The sequence below is a fragment of the Fusarium sambucinum genome, chromosome III (assembly GCF_050947815.1).
Source record: "Fusarium sambucinum isolate potato_lamoka chromosome III, whole genome shotgun sequence".
NCBI lineage: Eukaryota > Fungi > Ascomycota > Sordariomycetes > Hypocreales > Nectriaceae > Fusarium > Fusarium sambucinum.
In genome coordinates this window covers 8,296,550-8,320,842 of record NC_139292.1, presented here as the reverse complement: position 1 = coordinate 8,320,842, position 24,293 = coordinate 8,296,550, and the positions used below count along the sequence as shown (strand labels likewise).

General features: G+C 45.1%; 10 protein-coding genes across 10 annotated transcripts; 5 read left to right on the top strand and 5 right to left on the bottom strand.

Annotated features, from left to right (window-relative positions):
* Positions 1-433: 433 nt before the first annotated feature.
* FSST1_013001 (uncharacterized protein) lies at positions 434-2,246 on the top strand (the record flags this gene model as incomplete). Its single annotated transcript, XM_083236277.1, has 5 exons — positions 434-1,040; positions 1,094-1,185; positions 1,245-1,310; positions 1,359-1,532; positions 1,596-2,246. The coding sequence occupies 5 exons, from the start codon at positions 434-436 to the stop codon at positions 2,244-2,246; spliced, it is 1,590 nt and encodes a 529-aa protein (XP_083082697.1).
* Positions 2,247-4,002: 1,756 nt separating this feature from the next.
* FSST1_013000 (family 43 glycoside hydrolase) lies at positions 4,003-5,060 on the bottom strand (the record flags this gene model as incomplete). The annotated part of the gene is made up of 2 exons (XM_083236276.1): positions 4,003-4,712; positions 4,772-5,060. 2 exons carry the CDS (start codon positions 5,058-5,060, stop codon positions 4,003-4,005), a joined length of 999 nt encoding a protein of 332 aa, XP_083082696.1.
* Positions 5,061-7,112: 2,052 nt separating this feature from the next.
* Positions 7,113-8,215, top strand: FSST1_012999 (casein kinase 1 family protein; the record flags this gene model as incomplete). Its single annotated transcript, XM_083236275.1, has 2 exons — positions 7,113-7,124; positions 7,256-8,215. The coding sequence occupies 2 exons, from the start codon at positions 7,113-7,115 to the stop codon at positions 8,213-8,215; spliced, it is 972 nt and encodes a 323-aa protein (XP_083082695.1).
* Positions 8,216-8,568: 353 nt separating this feature from the next.
* FSST1_012998 (uncharacterized protein) lies at positions 8,569-11,109 on the bottom strand (the record flags this gene model as incomplete). The annotated part of the gene is made up of 3 exons (XM_083236274.1): positions 8,569-10,107; positions 10,160-10,543; positions 10,618-11,109. 3 exons carry the CDS (start codon positions 11,107-11,109, stop codon positions 8,569-8,571), a joined length of 2,415 nt encoding a protein of 804 aa, XP_083082694.1.
* Positions 11,110-13,036: 1,927 nt separating this feature from the next.
* Positions 13,037-14,041, bottom strand: FSST1_012997 (uncharacterized protein; the record flags this gene model as incomplete). The annotated part of the gene is made up of 3 exons (XM_083236272.1): positions 13,037-13,175; positions 13,223-13,550; positions 14,002-14,041. The coding sequence occupies 3 exons, from the start codon at positions 14,039-14,041 to the stop codon at positions 13,037-13,039; spliced, it is 507 nt and encodes a 168-aa protein (XP_083082693.1).
* A 564-nt stretch (positions 14,042-14,605) lies between these two features.
* FSST1_012996 (cytochrome P450) lies at positions 14,606-16,505 on the top strand (the record flags this gene model as incomplete). Its single annotated transcript, XM_083236271.1, has 7 exons — positions 14,606-14,861; positions 14,920-15,018; positions 15,070-15,167; positions 15,225-15,583; positions 15,631-16,249; positions 16,303-16,365; positions 16,416-16,505. The coding sequence occupies 7 exons, from the start codon at positions 14,606-14,608 to the stop codon at positions 16,503-16,505; spliced, it is 1,584 nt and encodes a 527-aa protein (XP_083082692.1).
* A 225-nt stretch (positions 16,506-16,730) lies between these two features.
* FSST1_012995 (uncharacterized protein) lies at positions 16,731-16,967 on the bottom strand (the record flags this gene model as incomplete). Its single annotated transcript, XM_083236270.1, has 1 exon — positions 16,731-16,967. The coding sequence occupies one exon, from the start codon at positions 16,965-16,967 to the stop codon at positions 16,731-16,733; it is 237 nt and encodes a 78-aa protein (XP_083082691.1).
* Positions 16,968-20,783: 3,816 nt separating this feature from the next.
* FSST1_012994 (region-domain-containing protein) lies at positions 20,784-22,067 on the top strand (the record flags this gene model as incomplete). The annotated part of the gene is made up of 1 exon (XM_083236269.1): positions 20,784-22,067. The coding sequence occupies one exon, from the start codon at positions 20,784-20,786 to the stop codon at positions 22,065-22,067; it is 1,284 nt and encodes a 427-aa protein (XP_083082690.1).
* Positions 22,068-22,270: 203 nt separating this feature from the next.
* Positions 22,271-22,942, top strand: FSST1_012993 (pyridoxine/pyridoxamine 5'-phosphate oxidase; the record flags this gene model as incomplete). Its single annotated transcript, XM_083236268.1, has 1 exon — positions 22,271-22,942. The coding sequence occupies one exon, from the start codon at positions 22,271-22,273 to the stop codon at positions 22,940-22,942; it is 672 nt and encodes a 223-aa protein (XP_083082689.1).
* Positions 22,943-23,426: 484 nt separating this feature from the next.
* FSST1_012992 (uncharacterized protein) lies at positions 23,427-23,890 on the bottom strand (the record flags this gene model as incomplete). Its single annotated transcript, XM_083236267.1, has 2 exons — positions 23,427-23,722; positions 23,770-23,890. 2 exons carry the CDS (start codon positions 23,888-23,890, stop codon positions 23,427-23,429), a joined length of 417 nt encoding a protein of 138 aa, XP_083082688.1.
* Positions 23,891-24,293: the final 403 nt, after the last annotated feature.

Sequence of the window (24,293 nt, the reverse complement as noted above, 5' to 3'; positions counted from 1 at the left end):
ATTACTAGTCAGCGCTATTAGCTGTGTAGCTTCTACTATAGGCATAGATCAGCAAGGGTTAAGCGGCCCGAGGCCTGGACCATGTTCTAGACCACCAATCAAGCAAGGGTCTTATCAATCCAATTACTGGCAACGGCATGCAAGGAGTATTTTCAGCTTCAGTTTTGGAAGCCATACTGCAGCCACATCCAACCTGGGAGTGTACTCGCAAATAGTTCTTAAATAGAGCAGGCTGGTTGGCTGGTTTAGTTATTTCAGCTCACCCAAAGCAGTTAAGCAAAAGTTCAGCTCTGAACTATGACTGGAACATCAGACCAGGGGACAATACGAATTCTTCCTACTTAAGAAACCGTCTCGCCAAGTAACATGGAATTGGCTCACCCTCTTATCTATTACAATCCATAAGCTGAAGCCAAACCTTTTCACGGCCACGATGTCGAAGCGCTTCTTTAGCAATGTTTTCCTTCCCGTCTATCGAGGACGCTTGGTGGGCATGTGTGCTGTCTCTGGACTTGGTGGTTATGCTCTCTTCAAGGAACAGCCCAGATACGTCGATGTACAGAAGGCAGAGAAAGAGTTTCATACATCTTCTCAGCACCCTGCTCCTCCAGGCTACACACCATGGAAGATTCGAAATGACTACCCGACCTCTGACCTGCTCAAGTCCAAGAAGAATGTCAAAAGCCTCGTCCCTGGGAATCTACCAGCACTCCCACTGCCAGGGTATGGAGACGACTTTGAAGGCGAGAACGCACCTTGGTTGAAGGTCGACTTCAAGAAGAACCCAGAGCTCTACGCTGAGACTATCAGAGAATATTGCTTCGATGGCATGGTGCCCGCAGACTTTCGACCACAAGACAACAAAGTCCGGAATTGGTACCATGCTCCGTGGATGCACTACCGCGGACCCAAGTCGAGTGGTAACGAGCGAGAACCCCTCCACGGCTTAACCTTTGAGCGAATAACACCCCAATACGAGTTTGCCAGAACCCAGGATACGTGGCTACAGAATTGGGCATGTGGATTCTACAACGCTACTGGTACCCATTCATCTTTATATAGACTTATAATGGATTTTCTAATCTGGTGATAGGAGCAACGGTGTTTGGTGATATGTGGAAGAATCCTGCTGCACCAGATTTCAACAACAACAAACACTTTCCTGTAGGCACTTGTGTCTTCAAGGTATGTTGTAATTGTGATCGATCATACCATTAGACATTCAGATCTAACGAGACGTCTAGATTCTGCTCAACAATGCGACAAATGAGCAACTTCCCAACATGGTTGGCTCACCATCTATGAAAGCTGTTAGTTTTACACCTTCAACTTTCTACATTGTACGCTCACCAGCCTAGGTTATTTGTAGCGACCCTACGACGAAGCCGCCACCCAAAAATGGCATGAATCGTAACAAGGAGCCTTCCGATGTTCGACTGATCCAAGTAGACTTTGCAGTTGTAGAGCCACGTTCAGATATCGGGTGGGTATTTGGAACCTATATGTATGACTGCGAGGTCAAGGAGAAAGAGGTAAGGGGAAATCCCTTATGGTATATTAAGAACCCTGAACTAACCATCTTCCCACATCGCTAGCCCTGGAGTCGGCTTACCCTGGTCGGCCTTCAATGGGGTAATGACCCATGGTTAACCCAGAAAGTCCATGATCACGACCCCAAGGCAAAACCAACAGAATCCTGGATAAATCCCAAAGCCGAGGAATGGAGAAAGCTTCTCCGTGGCTCTAGGCCATCATGGGGCTGGAACGGTCGCATGAACGGTCCCGCTGATAACTTCATCTCAGCATGTGCCTCATGCCACTCGGTTGCAACTCGCGACCCAATCTATCTCGGCAACGCCAAGAAACCACTTAGCATTGTACCTCCGCTGGTGACAACTAATGGAGTGACGAAGCCGGCTGAGGGGAAAACGGATGCCGACGTTATGATTTATTTCCGGAACGTACCTCCAGGTGTCCCGTTTGATGAAGGCCTCAACCCCGACGACCTATCAAGGGAATATCCCGAGTTCAAAAGCAAGACAAAGAGTGCTGATTACTCACTTCAGCTTCAAGTCGGATGGGCAAACTTCAACCTTTGGCAACAGAACGCCCAGTCGTGGGTAGAGAAATCAATTCTTGGGACTAGATACGTTGTGGGCTTGGAGAACAAACCTAATCCCGCGCATATCTCTCAAAGAGATCTTCTGCGGCAAGGATCTGAGATTGAGTATAAGAGACGAGACTAGCCTTGTAGATAGACAGGTTCTAGTTAGTGACATCTCGTAATCTACACAGAATCAGGCCAGGACTTAATATTACAATTGAAATTATCTTACTATTTCTCCATTAAATCAAAATTTCAAGGCTTAGCTAAATAGAAACAGCTACTTTCCTCATGATTGTAAATAAAGATGGACTTTTTTATCGCCGCCGCTAGCTACTTCAAAGCCATACAAAGAATCATAAAAGAGAGAGATAACCTCGACAGACTGACAGACCCCTCCTAATAAATAGTAGGCATGGTGTTAAGATCGAAAAGTAATGGTCAGGCCTAGAGTCAAAGTTGAGTACTTTCCTCTTCAGCGCCAAGTAACTGACCTATCTAAGCCATTTGTTTTAAATACGGTAGAAATATACATAGCGGAAATCAGGTAGTAGCTGTCATCGCCTTTAGTGAAGGGGTTGATGTGGAAGTAATGCCACGCTGTAGAGCTTCTGTATCCACGTCCAGCTTGTCCAAGGGGAAGAGAAATAGTAGTCTCATTTGGCGACACATAATCCAGACTCGGCCACTGAAACAAGACTTCACCAGTCTCAATATCCATTTCCTAGAATCGGGCATCGACAATCCATGTCTGTTCGGATGTACCACTGTAGCAATGAGGTTTCTCTGGAAAAAGTTATATATCCGAAAAAAGCTGATGTTTCCTTGATGATAGTAAATTCATCGACATCAGAGATCACACAATCTCCAGCACGCAGTTCGCGGATATTCTGGTAGTGCCGGTCTAGCAAGGTGTGATAACCATGACCGAGTCCACGCAAGCTATTGTGTGTCCCTTCAAATGAAAGCAACACGTTTTCTCCCTTCTACCAAGCCGCTCGGAAGTTACCGGCCCAAGTGGAGAAGTAGTAGAAGCCAGACAAGACGAGACCGCTTGTGTCCGTCAAAATGTAAGGAGCAAGCTGAGGGGGCTGTGATCAGCGGGATCACGATGGCCGATGAAGGGTGCGACAAAGAGATAGCCATTCGCACAGCGGCTTTCATAATCTAGAGTGATATTTAAATTTGATAGTGAAAGATTTGGTCGAGTACGATACGTGCCGTCTGCGGTAATGGCATATGAGAGCACGGCTGTACCAAGGATATGAAGTGCTTTGATGAGCACTGTTCGTAAAACTTTGGTTTTAAACACTAGAATGATATGCTAGTGTTGAGTAGTCTGACGCTAGGTTGATCATCTTGTTCGTACATAGTACTGTCGGACGCGCCCCAATACCCGTGGTCATTCGTGGTAATTACATCTTGCGATTATTCCACCAACCAGATGATGACACTAACTCCCAGGCCGGTACAAGTCTAACCACATGGGTGTAGCGTTTTTGCCCAGCCTTGCCTGTTAAAGAAAAGACCTGCGATTTTACTAATCCCAATGAATAGAGCTTGCAAATTTAGACGATTGAGGTCGCGCATCTATATGATCTTTTCTTTCTATGTTTATCTAAAATCACCGACTTACACCACTAGATGCAGGACGCCTTTATCGGTCGGATTTAAAAAAGCATTGTTTCGTTCCGAGGTATGATTAATGCTGCACATGTACAAGTGTACTGTCTACTCAAGTTGTTGAAAAGGTCACCAGGAATAAATTTTAAAACAGAGAAAGTATTTGCAGTTGGCATAGACTATCCAATCCAAATGCAGTATTGTATTCTGTCAAAGCCGGTATTAACGTTCCTACATCTGGGTTCTTCTCCCCAATACTGGCCGTCTTGTCTTGCTCAAGGGTACTTGGCCTGAATTCTAGCGTATTCAGCTTGCGTAAGGGGGGTAACAACACCATGCTTAAGGCCGCGAGGGAAACCAGAACCGTTGGATTGCGCATAGATACCTGGGTTTAGGATGTTGGTGGTTTGGAATGGGATATATTCGACGTAATTATCCATCCACAGATGGTACAAGTTCGGGTTGTTGTTGTCTCGGAATGATAAAGCACCTTCACGCGGTGACTCGTTGCGAACAAATCCAGGGTTACGTGTCCAGGTTCCGAAGAGACCACCTGTGGTTCGCTCTTGGAATACCTGGTTGGTTCTCTCGTCCTTAATGTAGCGGACATAGTGACCAGGAGTGCCGAGATACTGGAATTCTTGGTCGATAACGGGAATACCAGGTGCATAGTAATCCTTTGGTGCACTGAAAGTAACAAAATCCTTGGTTGTCGCGTAACGGATGCGGTCGAGTCCTGCATCACCAGTATGAGCAGCATCGTTGGATGCATAGTGTCGAGACGCCCAGAAGACATAGTATTGGCCAGTTGCCTGATCCCATACGGCCGAGGGGGCCCAGGTCATACCGGCTGTGCTGGCTTCGACCGTGCGCCGATTGGGTCCCGACCATTTAACGAGATCTGTCGACTTCCAGATAATAAGGCTGCGGCTACCCTGCCGGGTGGCCTTGTCCCAGTTGAAGCCAGGAGCGTTGATGTCAAGGTCTGAAAGTGATTTAGCTCTATCAACAATCGACATGAGGTCTATGGCGAGATGAACATACCGGTAGCAATAATAAAGTATTCCGAACGAGCATTGTTAGTGACAAGATAGATGTCTCTCACAGCCCGATCACCAACAGTGGAGGTAAGAATAGGATTTCCGCCATTCAGCTTTCTGTAGCTGAGAGGATTGTTGCCATTGGAAAGATATTGTTGGACTTGAGGGACGGCGTCCGAGAAAGTGCTGATGAGGTAACCAACGAAACCCTGCTGGCGAGGAACTACTACGCTGGCAAAGGTGGTCAATGCCAAGGTGGCAGTCACAAGACTGGAGACTATGTTCAAGCGCATCTTGTAGGTATTGGCTTATATCAACATTAACTAGTGTGAGACTTGCGATAGTAAAAGAAATAAATTTCAGGAAGAAACTGTAGCTCTATTTATAATTTTCAGTTCTCCTGTTATTGTGTTCCTACCTTTACTTAATCTATTGGGTCGCTTCTCGAGTTCTTGCGCAAATTAAGCAACCCTGCTTGCCATGCACCCCGCATACGTGCCGTAGTAGCGCAGCCATAGCAATAGACGGGATATATTTCTCCGCCCGCTATTTGAGAATTAACTTTACAGAGTTGTGGGGTAATCGTCGGCAGCTGAAGCAACAGTATCTTTCCTTACCACAAAGCAGCTGCAGGGCGGCTATAGTTATAGTAACGATTTAATTCGATATTAAGGGTTACTAATAGAAGAAGCTTCTCTAAGCTTTATATACAGTAGCTGCATAAGGCATATAGATAGCGTTTTATTACTTAATCTACTGTTTATTATATGTATACTTTTAGTTTACTATATTATTCAGTGTTGGCCTTTACCTGTTTTTCCAATGTATACTAACTAAGAGAGTCAGTCTTGTTATTGGCATAGATAAAATGCTAGCGAGTTACACCGACAGTCGTGTGACTATTATCTAGTGCATTTACCCATCCCTCCTAGCGGTAGATCATGTCTGACTATGATATTTCGCTCTATATAGTTAGCTTTGCAATTAATGCAAGGTACTGCCATTACCTCGAGATGCAATGACTAATTTATTATTTGCCGGGCCTCTCAGAAGCCATCTAACCACTCCATCTGCATTTAGAATACAGTATTAAATTAGAGACTTGGGGCCCGGCCAAAGATGTCAGCTTATACGCTTCCGCTCTAATCATTAATATACTGCTAGGATAAAGGAGTCCCTGTTTTGGTTACGATCTCCAAAGCGCTCTACCAGCAGAGTTCACCCAGGACTACACTACAGACGGTAAAGGTGCGTCTGTCTGGATGTTATTAACCGCCATTCAGAAAAGATTCGTTATCCGAGCACGCCCAGTTACACCTGCAAAGTCTACAAGCTTTCAAAAGGCAATATTGCCCATCTCATGAGATACGATATACCTGCGTCAAGCTTCTCTATTGCTTGTTCGCAATTGGTACTCCTCAACGGACAACATCATCCGATGAAAGAAGTAGGCGGCAAGTTCTACGGCAATTATTAATGAGCTAATATGAAGTTAAGCGATAACCGAATAGTGCATGTAATTTTATCAAGCGAAAGTGTATTTGTCCCAGATATTTTGGCTCTGAATGCTTGATGTCTATATCGTCGACGCTGTTTATCGTCATCAGTGTTTAATCGAGTGTAAACAGTGGTCTCGAAAAGCTTAATCTGCAATTCTACTTTCTATCTTTACGTTAACCTAGACATGCCTGTTTGTATAAAATGTCCTAATTAGGTTCTTATTTATCTCAATGTAAAGTACATGTATATATACTTATCTATAAGTTTTATATGCTTTTTTTATATATGACTGTGTACCGTTGTGGATGCTAGCCCTGTGTCACTAAGAAAAAAAGCTAATCTAATATCAGAAAGATAATAGGGGTACTGAAAATATTACAGCTTTGCGGAATTGCTGCATATAATAAGTAAATATAGCGGCTGTAGTAAAGGAGTTAAAATTTATAAGAATTATAACGTGAGGTAGCTTTTAAAACTTAGTGAATCAAGATTGTTATATTAACATACTGACGTCTAGGGTAGGGTGTTTATTCTCGGCGTGTTTTTCTTGACCCCACTTGTAGCTCTGAAGGACGAAGGCCGAGACCGAAGGCCGAGCTAACTTAGGCGAGAGCATCTAGACCGAGCATTGAGCTGAAACCGAGCATCGGACTAGCCGAATTTAATCCTGGACCACCGAATTAAATTTTATATATTGACTGACATTTCTAATATCAAATCTCTATAGTCCTTTTCTACTCATACATTATTACATTCTCATATAGTGATATTCCTAGTGCCGAAAGACTTGAACCACACGAAATCAGTATTCTCAGGATCGTGGCATAAGCTCAACACGTGGCAACATGTCGACCTTGGTATGCAGCATCTCCCTACATGGCTAAAGCAAACTCTCCACACCCAAGTTCTCCTCTGTTCTCATGGCATCAATCCTAACGTTCATCCTTTGATTTTGCTGTAGTATCAACTGACTGACCGTTTAATCCAGGATCTCCGCGTCGGAAACAAATACCGCATTGGGCGGAAAATTGGCTCTGGATCCTTTGGTGAGGTATATCTCGGCACAAACATCATATCGGGCGAGGAGATCGCCATCAAAATGGAAAGCACCAAAGCCAGACATCCACAACTCGAGTATGAGGCCCGCGTGTACAAATCACTAGCTGGCGGCGTTGGTGTCCCTTTTGTCCGTTGGTATGGTACCGAAGGAGAGTACAACGCCATGGTGTATGACCTCCTTGGACCTAGCCTAGAGGATTTATTCAACTTCTGTAACCGCAAGTTCTCGCTTAAAACGGTCTTGTTGTTGGTCGACCAGCTTATCTCGCGCGCTGAGTATGTTCACGCAAAGTCCTTTATCCATCGGGACATCAAACCCGATAACTTCTTGATGGGCATCGGTAAGCGAGGCAATCAAGTCAATATTATCGACTTTGGCTTAGCAAAAAAATATCGCGATCCAAAAACTCATTTCCACATTCCATATCGCGAGAACAAAAACCTCACTGGCACTGCTCGCTATGCTTCGATCAATACGCACCTTGGCGTGGAGCAGGCTCGTAGAGATGATATGGAATCTCTTGGTTATGTTATGATGTACTTTTGTCGCGGTTCTTTGCCATGGCAAGGGCTCAAGGCAGGGACAAAAAAACAAAAGTACGATCGGATTATGGAAAAGAAAATGACGACTCCGACAGAAGTGTTATGTCGCGGACTACCTAACGAATTCGCTATCTATCTCAACTACTGCAGGTCTCTACGCTTCGACGACAAACCTGATTACAGTTATTTGCGAAAGATCTTTCGGGATCTATTTGTACGAGAAGGTTTTCAATATGACTATGTTTTTGATTGGACTGTTTATAAATATCAGAAGAATGCCGAGGCGGCTGCGAAAATTTCTGGGGGCGATGGCATGGTCGCTGCAGGCACCCGAAAACACCAGTAACAATAGCTGGCAAATAGATACTCACTCCCCTTGAAATATGTTCTTGAAGCGAATATGAGATTCTTCTAGCGCGATTGAGCAAGTCATGTATTTACAATGAGTCATAGAGCTGAAATAACCTTGAGGTGCGAGCTTCCGTGAGAGTATTCTGATCCCAACCCAGACTACAAATCCCAGCGGATCAGGCGAGAAGATCTGTAGTAAGTCCATGCGAGGCTAGGAATTTGAGAATAGAGAAATTTCACCAAGGCAACTTATAGTGGCGCTGCAACAAAAGCAAAATGCCAATAGTTCTGATGTACAGACACAGACTTATACCATATACTCATAATACTGACAGCATATCCCGCGTGTTACCCTTCAAGATCATCAACCATGTCGTTCCATGTCATCCAGTGTTCCGTCGTATTATCCACCGAATTGTCCGTCAACGTATCACCCGCACCCCACGCAAGGTCCTGAGTGGGTGGATGACCGAAGGACCATGCTGCCGAGAAAACTGCGTTTGTCGAAAAAGAACCTTCTGACATTGCAGGATTATCCGCAAATTCTCCCATTGCATGATCATGAGCATCCATTGGCTGCCCGTTGAATGCTTGTGGGCCGGATGTGGTTGGAGGTGCCTCAAGCGGTACACAGTGATTTGTACCGAGCATTCCAAATTCGGGATCAGGATGCTCTATGACATTGTCGGGGAGGGAATGTAGCTCGTGTCTCATGCTACCGATGGAATTTTGAACATCTGATGGAATTGAAGGTGTGGTTCCAACATGTTGATGGTGAATTAATTTGGTCTCAGCACGCGTCCTTTCTGTATTTGGAATGCCCCCCTCCCTGACGCTGTTTTCATGACAATTGGTGTCTAGTCCGGATTGCCGAATCGCTTTTGCCTTCTTCACAAGTTCCATGAGTGCAGGCCATGGCCCAACTAGCTGTTGAGTAACTGGAATTGCAGTCCAAAGACCTAATGCTAGCTCCACTGCGTGCCACAGCTTCTCAGTAATATCTGACTCTAGCGATCGATGTAGGAGTGATTCCAAGATGAAGGCGACCGCGTGCCAATGTAGATATGTTCCAAACAACCAACCCCGGCGATGAGGTGTTGCCATTGTTTCCAAGATGTGCAGGCACTTAACAGTTTCAATGCATGCAGCTAGCAGGCGATCTCGGACGTCGCCAGAGATGGAACATCGCAACTCGGATGATAGGACAGGGTGGTGGATAAAGATAACAACTGTAGCAAAGAATAGTTTTGCATTCGTAGCCGTCAACCATTCCAGAGGATTGTCAATTGTGCAACGCCCAAGATACTTGACCTCTATGTGCTTCTCACAAAGTGCTACAAGAGATTCTTTTTCTTCATCATTGCGGCTTTCCTGGTGTCTGTTCCCTTGCCTGAATCGAACTTTTTTCACGACGCACCCAATCTCATAATTGACTAGAACATGAGCCATGTCGGTCATCCCTGTCTTCGCAACTGGAAACTCTGCGCTCAGAATATCGAGGTCAGAGTCGTTAATATTCAAGGGAGGCTCCATACTTCTGTGGTTGTCATCTATCAACCAGTCGGCCTCTAAGGAGATTGAAGTTTTGAGATCCAACAACCAAAGGCAAAGCCATAACCTTCTACGGACCTCAATCTCATACGGTGGTAACTGAGGATCAGGTTGCTGTACGCCAATGCTTTGTGCTATTCGCACAGCTAGGGCAGTGAGATTCCATGCGAGCCGTGGCTCTTCGTTCTGTGATAGACAGGAAACAAACAACACAAAGGCTTGAAGTGTCATCAGGTCCATGGATGTCATAAATTGAGCCTGGGCAAGTGCTTGCTCCGTGCTATGGCGGAACTGTGTGGCAATAGTTGTTTTGTCTTCGCCTAAAAACTTTCGTACCTGATCCTTATTAGTAAGATCCATGTGCAAAGAATGTTAGGCGATCGCCAACCTCGTCCGGAGTCATAGATATTACAGCGGCGAAATAGATCGAGAAGACTAATGCTTCTTCAGCTGGCGTAAGAGCACCCATTCTCCCTTGAATACCTCTCACCACCTTCCCCATAGTCGGCGAGTGGAAGATTTTAATTAAAGGGTCGACATTCTCGACAAATGTCTGCCAAAAAAATGGTATCTGAGATGGCGAGGGATGGCGGCTACTTAAATTGGAATTGGTTGGATTACAACCCAGGACAAACCCGTGGCTTTCAAGGGAGACAGGCTGTTCTAACGGAACCCTCGTGACTGAATTGAAGGTGGATGCATCTAGCGGAGTCGGAGACTCTTCACTGTGATCATCTGAATAATTTTGATCCACGTTATGAAGTTTTATCTGCTGACCTCATTAGCACATGCTAATCACGTATCTAACAACTGAGCATAGGGGCCACCAGCATGAACTTTCCGTACCATATGGGATAGCTCGGATAATCGTGACGTATACTCGCAGATAGCGTCTTCCTCAAAATGCAATGCTCGAGTCACTGGCTTAGCGCCATCCCGATAGAGGCATTTTGAGAAACCCCCTCCGAGGTACCACCAACGCTCTATCCACTGTTCTCTCCCCAAGATAGATTCATCAAGTCTTGACTGGTCATCCGCCTGATAGTTATCCAGTCGTTCGTTCAAAATGAAGGCAGTTGTCAAGTCTGATACAAACTTGCTTCCAGAATCTCTGTTGAGGATATGTTGGGCGACTCGAGTTCGTGGTTTTGGTCTTGCCCGACCAGGTGGTGGGAACACACAGGTAACCCCGTGTCTCACACAGTTCTTGCAAGGAAATGTTTTGTCACATCTCACTTTTCGACGGCGGCATGCGACACAAGATCGTAGACCTAGTGAAACGGCGGTAGAGGATTGTTGCGAGCTACTTTCTACTGTAGCCGGATCGTCAGGAGGCATAGTACCTGGACGAGGGGAAAATTAATCGCTATCAATAAAGTGCTCTTATTGATTACTGGTAAAGCTTATAAGATTGTGGCTAAATGCAGGCAGTTCTAATATAGTAGATATAAATTATTGCATTACTAGATTTGAATGCACCTTTGATATACTCTAAGCTTATCTTATGTAATTAGGTTCGGAGGATTTAATACCCGATCCCTGAGGGGTTCAAAGCCGGATAAATCGTTAATCCATGGAAGTGCCTTTCCAAGCTGCATGAGCGAGAAAACGTCATCCCACAGACATTGTATACTTTGAAGATTAATATTTATAATATCTTGCGATAAGCTAATTACATTAAATATAATCATCTCCTTAAAGTGAGTTAGAAAGTCTATATTTAAGAAAGAACTGTTATCGGTTTAGCTTATTATATCAGCTAGAAAGTTAAAGTATACTTGACACCAGGGTTCCACTTGATAAAGTCCTCCTGGGTAATCTTGTTGTCTTCGCAAATGCTGTAATAATAATCGCCAGAAACAACGGTATAGAAGTTCTTACATCCTACGATCGTGTCAGGCTGTAGAGACAGTGTTAGTCAAAAGTCTCAACAGAAGGATGTCCTAGATCTATAGTAACAGTTGATGGAGTGGGGATCCCTTCTGACGGCTTCGTCGTTGAGGCCTTCGTAGTGCTAGAGGATGTGGCGCTTGGTGTCGCTAGCGTGGGTTTGGAATCAACCGCATTGGTAGTTGCTGTGGAGGACCTGTATTCATCTGTACTATGTCAGTATATAGTGCAGTGTGACTGGAATAGCTACTGTACCTCGAAGATAAACGCAATATCTATCCTTCTTGTTGATAATACAAGGCGAAGCCTCAGCAAGACTGGGATTCTACTTCTTAAAAGTCTCAACAGTAGTCCTATATCGACGAACAATTTCCTCGCAGCTGTTCTACTCTTGGGTGAGCTCATCACTACTGAGTTCCGCCCATTTGTAGTAGACACGACACTTGTCGGTGTCCCAGGTGCCAGATGCCAGAGACTTCTCTGTGTTGACTGGCGTGGGCAGCTCGGTCCGCCATCCAGGACCCAGAGTTGCGTCGGGTCCCCCATCGGTATCGACACCTTCACCAGGCTTCTTGGAAAAGGTTGACGTGTAGCCAGGGTAAGTCTAAATATCTCCCATGGCCCGGACACAATAGCTTTCGCCGAGGATGAGATTCGTACATTTCTTGTCGACGCTGGGGTTGAGGAAGTAGAAGTACTTGAGAGATATTCCCGCGGTCAGGGTTAATCTCCCTTCGTTATATTGTAGTATTGGGCACACTGGGTGTTCGTCCCGTTGGCAAGGTTGCTTGGTTCAGGACTGTCCGGTTGGTCTCTGTTAGTCATTTGCTTTCCTTGGCAAGTCATATGCACTTACGTTGGTGTGATAGGCGTGTCAGTACCCGATGATACTGTCGGTTTCAGATGGCCAAAGCCTGGAGGTGAAACACAAATCTGCATACCAACATGATGCCCTTAAGTTAGAGCATACGTCGTTAATCGTGGGGTTCCATGAGATAAGTTAAGTCATGCTGAAACCAGGGGCATATCTGCTAAATTTGTAGGCGATACGACCGCATGTATCATCTTTGTCGACAATATAGACGTTACATGTCTTGGGCAGGCATACTACAGTGCTCGCTTTGGGAAGGTTATCACACCAAATGTTCAATCGGTTGGTTTTAGTGAATGCGTATGTGGACACGTTCTGTGACTTGCAAATGCCGTTACGAGTGTCCTCTGCACGTATCGTGTATGGGGTTTCACAAGGAATGGTAGTCGTTGCAGTGGATGGGTTAGTACCAGATGCAGGACTTGTAACGGCCCTTGTTGGGACCTGAACATCAAAGCCAGTCTTTTGGCAACTCTCTGTCAAGACGGAGAGCTCAGACGCGACCTATTCGTTGTAGGTCAGCTCTGAGTTGAGACCTAGCTGTATCGCTCCTTCGGCATAGTCAGAGCAGTTCTGCTCTCTGGTGTGGTCTTTGATCAAAGGCCATGAGCCCATGATTAGAAGGCAGAACTTTCCTGCATTGCTACATCTTGTTAGTAAACACGATGAAGTGTGCAGAAATCCACTCACGGGTCTTTGAGACATGCTTTGGTGAAGCCATCCAAGAGCTCGCGGATATTGTCTTCGGCAGTGACAAGCCCTCCGTACTGGAGAGTGACGTTGTTCTGAGCCACTGGACAAGCCTTAACAATATCCTTTTGAGTTTGGAGTAACGATGCCTCGCATTTCTTGGTGCAAAGCGTTTCCAGATGAGAGTCTGTTGGCTCATTATTCTGGAACACAATGGAGTCCAGCACAGCATTGCACTCAAGTGTTTTGTTGATGGCAGTTTTGCAAGTAGAAGTGTAGGAATCAGCATCGTAATCATAACCCCAATCGGTAAAATGCTGAGCAACGGCTGAGGTCTATCACTTTTCTTTCAACGTCGATCACTTCTCTGCCGCACCCTATGACTTTGGATCCCTCGATTCCTTTTTTCCTTTCGAGGACGGTCATCCACCGGGATACATCAGTACTCTCCTAGCCAGAGAAGACGATCCTTATGCTTGCAACAAGACGAAACCCTGCTCCAACGGCGCTTGCTGGTATGTCTTATCACATCTAGCTGAACTTTGACTACGTTTCCATACCCTGGCTGGCACCCAATACTAGTGGAGAATCCGTTGTATGTGGATTTGGTCCGACCTACTGTGGAAAAGGACGCACGTCAAACTGCACTGCCAAGGTAGAATGTGGCAGATACACGAACAAGGGCGATGAAAAGTGCCCTCTCAATGTGTTCTGCAGCGAGTACGTTTCAAATCCCTATTGTCCTTTGCAAAAGACATGAATGTCTATGAAGCTCTTACTGACTTTGTTTCCAGATTTGGCTTTTGCGGTACTATTCATGTTTTCCTGCTGGCTCGACCCAATCTGACGTTCCTTCAGACTTCGATATTTAGAGGGGGGATTTTTGGTCGTTATTACTGAGAATGCCCCTTTCGTCATGCTACTTCTAAGTTTCAATACTCTCGAAACCGATTCAAGCCCATAGGTGGAGTTTAGCACCCCGCCGAATGACTTTCAAAGGCATGTATGATGATGCGAGATGTCTGCCAATTTACCCATAAATTCTATGGAGCTGAGTTCGTTGTAGTTTAGTCTTGGGACACGGACCTTGGTTTCCTCTTGTGGACTTTTTCTATGCCGAGGGAATTCTTTTTGTGTGTACATTCAACGTGGCCGTGCACGCTCTGACATTATATGTACTGCGACCAATCATAGCGATTCTAACGGAATTACTACGCCGTACATTTGCAGATGAACACTCATTCGTCTCCACTTCAATTCTTCTCAGCGGTTGCAGTCGGAGTTATTACCAACATAGGAGACTATAATGTATATACAAAGAGCGACTCCTCACTCTGTCTCATCCCTTTCGAACGTCATTCTCAAACTTGTCGTATGAACAATATGAGCAACGAAAGTGGAAGCTCAGCAGGACTCCTGCGTGATATCGTCCAGCTTGTCGCCGACGAACCCAAGACCGCCATTGGTACTGTAGTTGTTGGGTTTCTCATCATCTTCATCGTGAATACATTCAGAGCATGGTATCGACTATCTCATGTACCGGGGCCATTTTTAGCAAGTTTCTCTAGATTATGGCTACTGAGAGCGTCGATGAGGGCCCAGCAGCCTATGGAGATACAAGCTGCTAATGAAAAGTACGGTACGGACAACGATACACTGTTATATACCCTCGACACAGTTACTAAGAAATGTTGTAGGGTCCCTGGTTCGCATCGGACCCAATGAGTTAGCAACAGACGACGCCAAGCTGCTCAAGAGAATCCACTCTGGTCGTTCATCTTATACTAGGGGACTTGGTATAAAAAGCCACGGTTGATAGTCTCTAAGTAATATACTGACATGTTTAGGTTTTGAGTCTATGCGCTTTGAGCCAGGCAAAGATAATCTATTCTCGATGCGAGATGAAGACGGTCACAGGAAGCTACGTAACAAGATGGCAGCTGGTGTACGTATCATCCTTCAACGTCTACAAGTCCACTTATAAACCGAATCTTGATTTTAGTACTCTGGCAAAGAAAACCCCTCCCTGGAGGGCTCCGTCGACTCAGTGATCGCCAGTTTTATTACGCTCCTTGAAACGAAATATTTGTCGACTGAAAACGAATACCGTCCCATGGATTTTGCTGAGAAAGCTCAATTTTTTACTCTCGATGTTATCAGCGATCTTGCCTTTGGACAACCTTTCGGGTACTTAACGAAGGATGAAGACGTGTTTGAATTTCTCAAAATTACAAGGGCTTTCTTTCCATTCACCGTTACCATCGGGAACCTACCGTGGATGATATCTCTGCTTCACTCTCGTTTGTTCAGTGGTCTTGTGCCAAAGGATACTGACAAGGTTGGGTTTGGTGCCTTCATCGGGTAAGAATTACCCCCAAGGAATATCGAACAAGATTGACTTTGTAAAGTGTTGCCAAGAAAAAGGTTGCGGAACGGTATGCACCGGATGCAGCCTCGCATGCTGACATGCTGGGGTCTTTTATCAAAAACGGACTTGACCAGGAACAGACATCTCGCGAATCGCTGCTGAATGTCGTTGCTGGAAGTGAAACAACCGCCACTACTATTCGCATCATAATGCTATGTATATTGACCAATCCAGCTGCATACAGACGCCTTCAACAGGAAATTGACGATGCTGCCCGGGCTGGAACAATTTCAACTCCAATCACTGATGCGGAAGCTCGCAACCTGCCTTTTCTTCAAGCCACCATCCAAGAAGGTCTTAGGTTTAAAAACCCCGCAACAGCACCTCTTTACAAGGAGGTCCCGAAAGAAGGCGACACTATCAACGGCAAGTTTATCCCCGGAGGCACTCAGATCGGAATATCTGCATTTGGAGTCTACCACTCCAAGAAGGTTTTTGGTCCGGATGCGTCCGTCTTTCGGCCCGAGCGTTGGTTAACTGTCGAGCCTGAACAACTAGAGCTTATGGCTGAGAGTGTTGCGCTGGTTTTTTCGAGTGGAAAGTGGCAGTGTCTTGGGAAACCTGTTGCAATCATGGAGTTGAACAAGATATTTGTTGAAGTAAGTTCGTGTTGCTGGGCAAATGAGGATGCTGGGACTAATATGAGTGGTAGCTGTTGCGACGGTTTGACTTTAGCATCGTCAAACCTGAGAAGCCCCTTGACATCTTCAACGCTGTGAGTACCTTTACTTTAGTAGTGGAGTGAAAACTTACATATTAATCTAGGGTGTTTGGATCATTGAAAATTTCAATGTACGCATTACGCGACGCGAGATTCAGGCGTATCCCTGCGTAACCAAATTGGGGTTAGACTAATTATTCAACACACGTCATAGTCTACTCGCTTAATCACTTGATGTAAATTTCTAGGTTAGATAAGCAGAAGAATTATCAAATACGAGGAATAGTGTTCTATGATATATAAAGGAATGCATAAAGTGTAATTTTATATGATTAACATCAAGTGTACTTGAGGACCGTATTACCCAATGGCAGCGGCTACAAGTATTCCATTGCATTGAGTCTATACCACAGAGCCACTCACACCAGCCTCCAAGTAAGATACTCAAGCTGAAGCTGTTTCAGGATAGGACTGACAATTCGCTCTGCAATGCGTATAGGCGGCTTGCCAGCCTTGACAATTGTCAAATAGCTAGAGATTCTGCAGATTCTTTCTAGCCTCTCTTCCTCGGCAAGTCTCAGAGCGAATTCAAAAGCCGTCCTAGGAGGAGGAGGGTTCTTGCTCTTGGGAACCATGAGGATGCCGAAATCATCCATTGCAGACTGTTCATTAGGTGTGGTTGACAAGACTTTACTACCGTGTATCCTACTCAAGGATCTCCTCCCCTTTATGCTGCTCCCCAAGGTCAGACGACCAGGCTCGGAGATTTTGGGTTATTTTGACGTTCTCATCTTAGCTTCGCTACAGTTTGGCTAACAATAACGTCGCCGATGGATTTAAGCATAACCAACTGGATTCTTCTCACACTCTCGGCCAGCATTGCCGCCTAGACGGTGTCGGTGCCCAAGGTTCTGAGGAACCTTTAATGAAACCATAGTGTTTGAATTGTCCTGGAGACATGCAGTTGATAAAGGTAGGTACTGTAAGATCAATGATCCACCTGTGATACCAAGGAGATTTAGACTTGCGCGCGAAGTTTAATTGATAGCTCGGCCAAAGCTCGTTTGTAAATCCAACAGCCACTATTTACCCTGGAGGCTGCTCCATCACAAGAGAGCTCAGCTTTTCCCACATGCCGATCGGTTTCATATTCTGTTCAACAGTGTCTGCAGTGATGTCTCCTATCAGATCAACAACTTTGTCACCTTGCATGTAGGGAGCTCAACTCCTGTAAGATGCCAACTACTTTCTGTGCCCGATGACCCGGTCTCACACGGAAGCAATACGACCTTTCCTTCAAAAAGACGCGTATATACCTGCCAAGGGCAACATAGGCACGTAGACGAAGAGTGCGGAGAGCTGAAAGGTTGGGTGATGTCAGGTAGCAGAATTGAAAGTAAAGCACAGACTGTGTCAAAGCGCAAGGCCTAGGACGAGCTGTTCCGCTCGATGGGTGTTCTTTTCGTCCAAACTTCCATGTACTATGGCACAGTAGTAAGATAAGTGACAATAAAGATTCTCTTTCGCGAAACATAAACTACAAGGATGCTCCCAGACAATTGGATTTTGGTATAAAATATCAAATCGTTTTCCCAAGTCTTTTTTTTTGTTATAAAACTCGTATCACTACGCCTCTTTACACCTTAAACTTTAGCATCAGTCAATCTCACATCAAGCAGATCAAACTATCTCCGAGCCCTCTATCGACGATACTGTTCGAAGGCTGACCGCCGCCTAAGACAAAGACAGCAGCAATTTTGAGGCCTATGTCTTAGGCAACCACACGGTCTATAATATCAGCAAGAATGGCTATCGCGAAACTGTCGTCTATTTTAATTGGGATAAAGACTTTGTGCTATCCACCGAGGCCGAGCCTGGTGGCTGTTACGCCAACAACTGGTGTAACTAGTGTGGTGGCTTTTCCCGTTATCGCGGCTGTAGCTGCGGCTGTGGATGCCCTCGTCCAAGCTGTTTCCCTCGTTGGGGAATTTAGTTGGACAGTCTGATATAAGTGCTTCGAGTTTAAAAGGGCTCTTCTTACTTCTCATCATTGAGGCATTTAAACTCGCATTCACTCATAGATCCCATGGATCAATTAGTTAGGCAGACCCTCGAGTGGGTGCTCAGATAACAATATAGTCTAATGTAGAGGCCTACTTCGTTGGTAGTCTAGCAATCGTTTGTAGTTGTAATCATCCAGTCGACCGGAAGGTTACTCTCCCTATACCATTTGGTCAGATGGTACTGCGCGGCCAGGATGATGAATGGCGACCAGGCCCAGCATTGCGCAAATGCGCCTTGGACCATCGTTGCCTACTCTCGATTACCGGGCTGTTTTAGCTTAGCCTTGCCACGGTCATCCGAGGAAGCGACCACCATGCATGTAAAGATGATACCTATCATAAACAAAGTATCGTCGAAGTTGTAGGCATACTGATTTAGTGTGCGATACTTGGCTTTAATGTTATAAATAAGTGTAAACCACTCAGAAATAACCTTTGGATTTTCGCATTTGGCTCTCTGATAACCAAATTCTGAGAAAAACATATGCAGAGCTCTAGCCAGTGTCCAACAAAATTAGAGGATCAGTTCTTGCTAACAGCCAACGCATCGCATGTGTAAAGCAGTTAGTTGGCCATATCTTTCACGCTATGTGATTCAGGCGGGAAAGATCATATAAACAACTTAATCACATACTAGATAATGACCACTTCTTACAACTGTGTAAGCTTCCTTGAATTGGGTAAAATATCGTGTCGTGCAGCAGAGTCATTACGTTTTCGGCGAATAGTTCAATCAGATACCCCATAGATTTTTTTTGCGGCCTGCATGTTCAGATTTTAGTCTTTCTGAATAGCTTCGGGAGCTGGATTAACCCTGACCGTATACGGAACCAAAGACATGTGTTATTGTAGGGGTTTTTGGGTGTTGAACGTAAAATAAGTCCATCGCGTGGAAAAGTGCGCCCATTGCAAATAGTTAGTAAGTGGATAAGTTGAGGGGCGAGCGATTGAGTAATGTGTGTTTCAAGAATGATAATCAGCAATGCCGGGTCTATTATTATTTACTGATGAAGAGAAAAGCAAGACGATGGTACTTCATACAGCCCCTGTTATCTTGGTCCCCTCTTCCCACTATGTACATGTTCCAAGTTCAATTTACTTTCGCGATTTATCTCAACGGCTGAGCCGTCTTAACCGGGTCGGCCGCCTGTTGCACCAATTAGACCAACGACTCTAAACACAGCCACGCGATCGGCAGTCTGTTCATTCAGGATAACCTTGCAAGGTCATTTCTGTCTCAGTTTATCTTAGTAGGGTAGTGACGCAATGGGAGAAAGTTCAAATGTTGCATTTAGTGATGGCTGAGATAACAAATCAACTGACTCAATGATAGACTTCTGAGAAGTTAGTAATACAGCTAGTCTTTAATTACAAAGCTTCACTGTGGATGTGATTCGCAGAAACTACGCTAGTATAATTACGAGTGCCTGGCGATAGTTATCTTACAAGACGCAGTGGCATGGAAATAAGTGATATTATAACTTGTAGAATGGATATTGATATATTGATCTTATAACTTCTGGAAGTACAACGACATTTCTGCTCAGTTTTAGAAGTACCTAGCAGATCTTACTTACTCGAAGCTAATGATAAAGGTGAAGCATAAGTGCTGTAAAGAGGATCAAGCCAGTAGCATCTCAGCCTCATGCTTTCGAGAATGGCAGTAAACCTCATTTAGGTAGGCTTGCTAGATTTGCCATAGGGTTAGCCTAGATACTTGTGGCAATGGTCTCCTTTACGAACTGACGATGTTCAACAAGTACCTCGCCGTTGTTCCTTCCTCATGTTCGCCCAAACAAAAGGGAAGTAAGAATACCGATGGGAAATTTGCAGTTGCATAACACAGACCGCGCACTACTGCAGGATGGAGGTTTGTTTCCGAGTCCTCGTTCGTCATAGAAACAACCCACCCCCACAAGGACCATTGCGTGAGAAACGTTCAATATGTGAAAGTGCTGCAGCATTATTTTTGAAGATGCATCCGTGTCTCAATGACGGGAGAAATTAATATCACGCACATGTATATTCCTATGATTGTCAAGGTATAAACAGTGTCCTTTGGCAACATGACCTTATCCTATACGAACCTCGACAGTTGACGGAACGTGACGATTATAGATTAAGCGGAACAGGGTTAATGAGTGCAGAATGATGGCATTAAACTCCGATTGCTCGTATTTGTGAAGACTCGTCAGCCTGCCAAGCCTCAAAATGGTCGCCGAGCTGTTGATCTGGATCAGTGAGAACCCACGCGGCGGCCGACGCTAGGTATCAATCGACTGATCAACCCATGGAAGCCCAATTTATGCATTCAAGGACTCTCCGCATCTTTGGATATAAGAGTTAAATAGCTAAAACAATATTGAAAAAAAGCATACTGGATGTTGAGACAATGCAGTACCAGCAATCATGTTTCTGGGACGTAACCGAGTGCTGACTTTGTATGCTCTTTTGGCTACTGTTTGGCTGTCTTTGTTCCAGCTTTGTCGACTTTATACCTACTACGATCCATCTTCCTTTTTCTACGATTCCCAAAAAGCTTATGAAACACGATACACGGACCTGAGAGTAAAGGAAGCCGACCACCTCCTCGATATAATCGACAACGCTTCGATCGATGATAAGATATCGTATACCAACTCGTTAATCAACGATTTCAGCACAAGAGGTCAAGACAAGAGGATATGTGTCGGAATTCCCAGTGTCAAGCGAGGGAAACAACATTTCCTGCCCAGAACCCTAGCATCTCTGGTGAAGGGGCTCGATGCTAGAGAAAGAAACGCCCTTCGCATTGTCGTCTTGCTGGCTGATGATGACCCGTCAAGTCATCCAGCGTTTGGTAGAAGGTGGCTTCATCAACTAGCTGATGAAGTCCTTTTGTATGGCAATGCTTCCTCTCCGTTAGTGCCCGGTGCATATCGCTATGTGCAACCTATCAAGCTGAAGGGGGACGAGACGCTATCGAGAAACGACCGAGTACATCGTGACTACGCGACCCTGATGGAAGATTGCCGCAAAACGGGAGCAGTGTACTTTGCCCTTATGGAAGACGATGTCATCGCTGCTCGTAACTGGGCGAGTCGGTTACTAGACGGCTTGACATACCTCGAACGGACTGATGACACGGAAAAGTGGCTTTACCTCCGACTTTTCTACTCAGAAACGTACCTCGGCTGGAACTCAGAAGAATGGCTCGAATATCTCGTCCATTCGTTATGTTTCTACACGATAGTACTCTGCTTATACCTTGTTATTGTGGCAGTGGACATGCGCCGACGGTCTAACATCTCCTATTTCATGGCTCATAGGCATGATGTACTCCACCTAACTTTTTGGGCAGTCTCTTTTATCGTTCTCTACTTCCTGGCTGGTAGACTAACTGTCGATCCTTACAAGGAAGGCATTTGGGAAATGCCCAACTATGGCTGCTGTGCACAAGGGCTTGTCATACCAAAACAGCATCTCCCTGATTTGGAAAATACACTGCGTGCAGCTTCGAACGAAATTGCAGGTGACTCTCTTATTGAGAAGTTCGCTGATGACCGAGGCTTGAAGAAGTATGCTATAGTACCAAGCGTCTTGCAGCACGTGGGTATCAAGGGTTCTTCGGATGCTCAAGGGAGCAAGAAGACCACGTGGAATTTCAACTTTGAAAGGATCAACTACTGGCACCGCGACACTCTCAGTCCTTAATTCGGTGCGGGAATAACCGAAATCAAGACGTCGATACCCGATATCGGATGTCTATCATTACTCATTCACAGTATGACACGATCTGACCATTGGTCACCGGGTATAAAAACTGCAGATCTTCCCCCCACAGACATCACAGCTACCCGATTTACATACGTCAGCTCTTCATACTTCCACTTGACTTAAACATCCGAGAGAAGACAATGGCAACTCAAACACTTCAATCCAAACTGCGTGCTCTCAAAGTGCTGGAGGGATCTTCGCATCCTAAAACAGACTTTGACTCATTCCCCGACACGCCGCAACAGGCATTCGAAGCATGGCTAGACGAAGCCATTGAGAGCGGAGTTCCGGAGCCGCATGCTGTCACGCTCTCAACAACTGATCAGTATGGCCGACCTGATGCTCGCGTCCTTATCCTGAAGAATGTTGATGACCGTGGGTGGCACTTTGCAATCAAGGCAGATAGCCCCAAGGGACGACAGATCTCGGCTAACAACAACGTGGCCCTCACTTTCTACTGGTCCAAAATCGGCCGCCAAATTCGTTTGCGAGGACGAGCTGTATCTTTAACCAGAAGCGAATGCGACGACGATTTCAATGCTCGATCTACTGCGGCCAAGGTGATTGCCATTGTCTCGAAGCAAAGTGAGCCAATGCGCAATCCTGGAGAAATGCATGCGAGTTTAAAGGACGGTCTGCTCAGACAGGAGAGTGAGAGGGGAGAATTGAGCTCTGAAGGGTGGGTGGTATATGCAGTATCGCCCGACGAGGTCGAGTTCTGGCAAGCTTCCAGTGATCGCGTACACCAACGTTTAAGGTATTCTTGGGATGCGGACAAGTCTGGTTGGTCCAAGCTAGCTCTATGGCCATGAGTAATTACGTCAACACTACGTGTTAACTACAAAACAGCCCGCGCAAATACCCATCAGAGTGACAATGATTGTTAATATCTGACTGAGTTTCCGCCCAAAAAGTCATCTCTTTAATTATAACTTGGTAGTGTCGGACGACAGTGGATCCATGGAAGTAAATCTGAATTATAGTCTCTTCTCATTGCAATGTATTCGCCACTCTTTTAAATTACTGAAATTTGAGTGATAAGGGAAGTGAGATCTGTCAAATATAGATTATGCGGCGCCGAATTGATTAGTCACAATGTTGAGATTAGTGATTAGTCTTTGATATTTCTCTTACGACCTGTTTTGTATCCAGACGTCATAGAGAAGAGTAGTCCTGTGTCAAAAGCAGTTTATATAATGCAACTGGTAACTAGATTGAAGAAGTGAAAGTAATAAAAAACAATACAAAGGATAGTCAATATCAAATTTGGCCCGCAGCCACGATGTAATATGACTCTTACTCGTCGCTACTCTTCTCTTTGTCCTCCTCTTTGCTTTCACCCGCTTGTGCCTCTGCCTTGGCCAGCTGCTCCTCGAGCTTCTTCTTTCGTTCGAGGTTCTTCTTGTGTGCCTTCTTCTCTGCTGCTTGTTTCCGTATCTCACGTTTCTCGCTGATCAAGTAGGTTAAATTTGCGATGACGGAAAATAGGCCCTTGAATGCAAGTTTGAAGTGAGTGAAGGCTTCGCAGAAATGTTCTTTGGTCTCGTCGTAGTTCGCTCGAGCCATAGTTGCTTTTTTCTTGATGCGATATGCTTTTTCGGCCTTTGTAGCTTGAGATATTGCTCTGAAGCCGCCTTACGGGTCGTCGCCAGATTCAACATGGTAGCAGATGAGGTTGGTCGAGCTTTGGGAGTTTCTGTTGCCACCGCAGGCAATTGTTCTGCTTTCTGAAAGATAGAGTTTTTGGTTGTAGAAAACATTGAAAGAATGAGAAGCAAATTGTATTAATGAGCGTGGAATAAACAAAGTACGTTATCGAGGGAGGGAGATGGAACGTTGAAAGGAAGTGCGAATATAGACACAAGTTGCAATGTACCACTGGAACTGCAGCCCTCTAATAATAACTATAAATTCACTTTTCAGATGCATTCCTCATGCTCCAGATGGTAGTGGTTCTATTTGAGAAAGACGCTAAATGCACAGTTAATGTTATATGCATAAATGAAATATGAATCTATCTAAAGGCTTGATTCATGCAAAAATAAAATTTAACACATAACCCTCAGAATTTACAATGTTTATCTTTCACAAGAAACGATGTGAAAATGTAATCTTAAGAAAGACTCCTAGCTGGACTTCCAATCAATATGCTATTGCAATCCG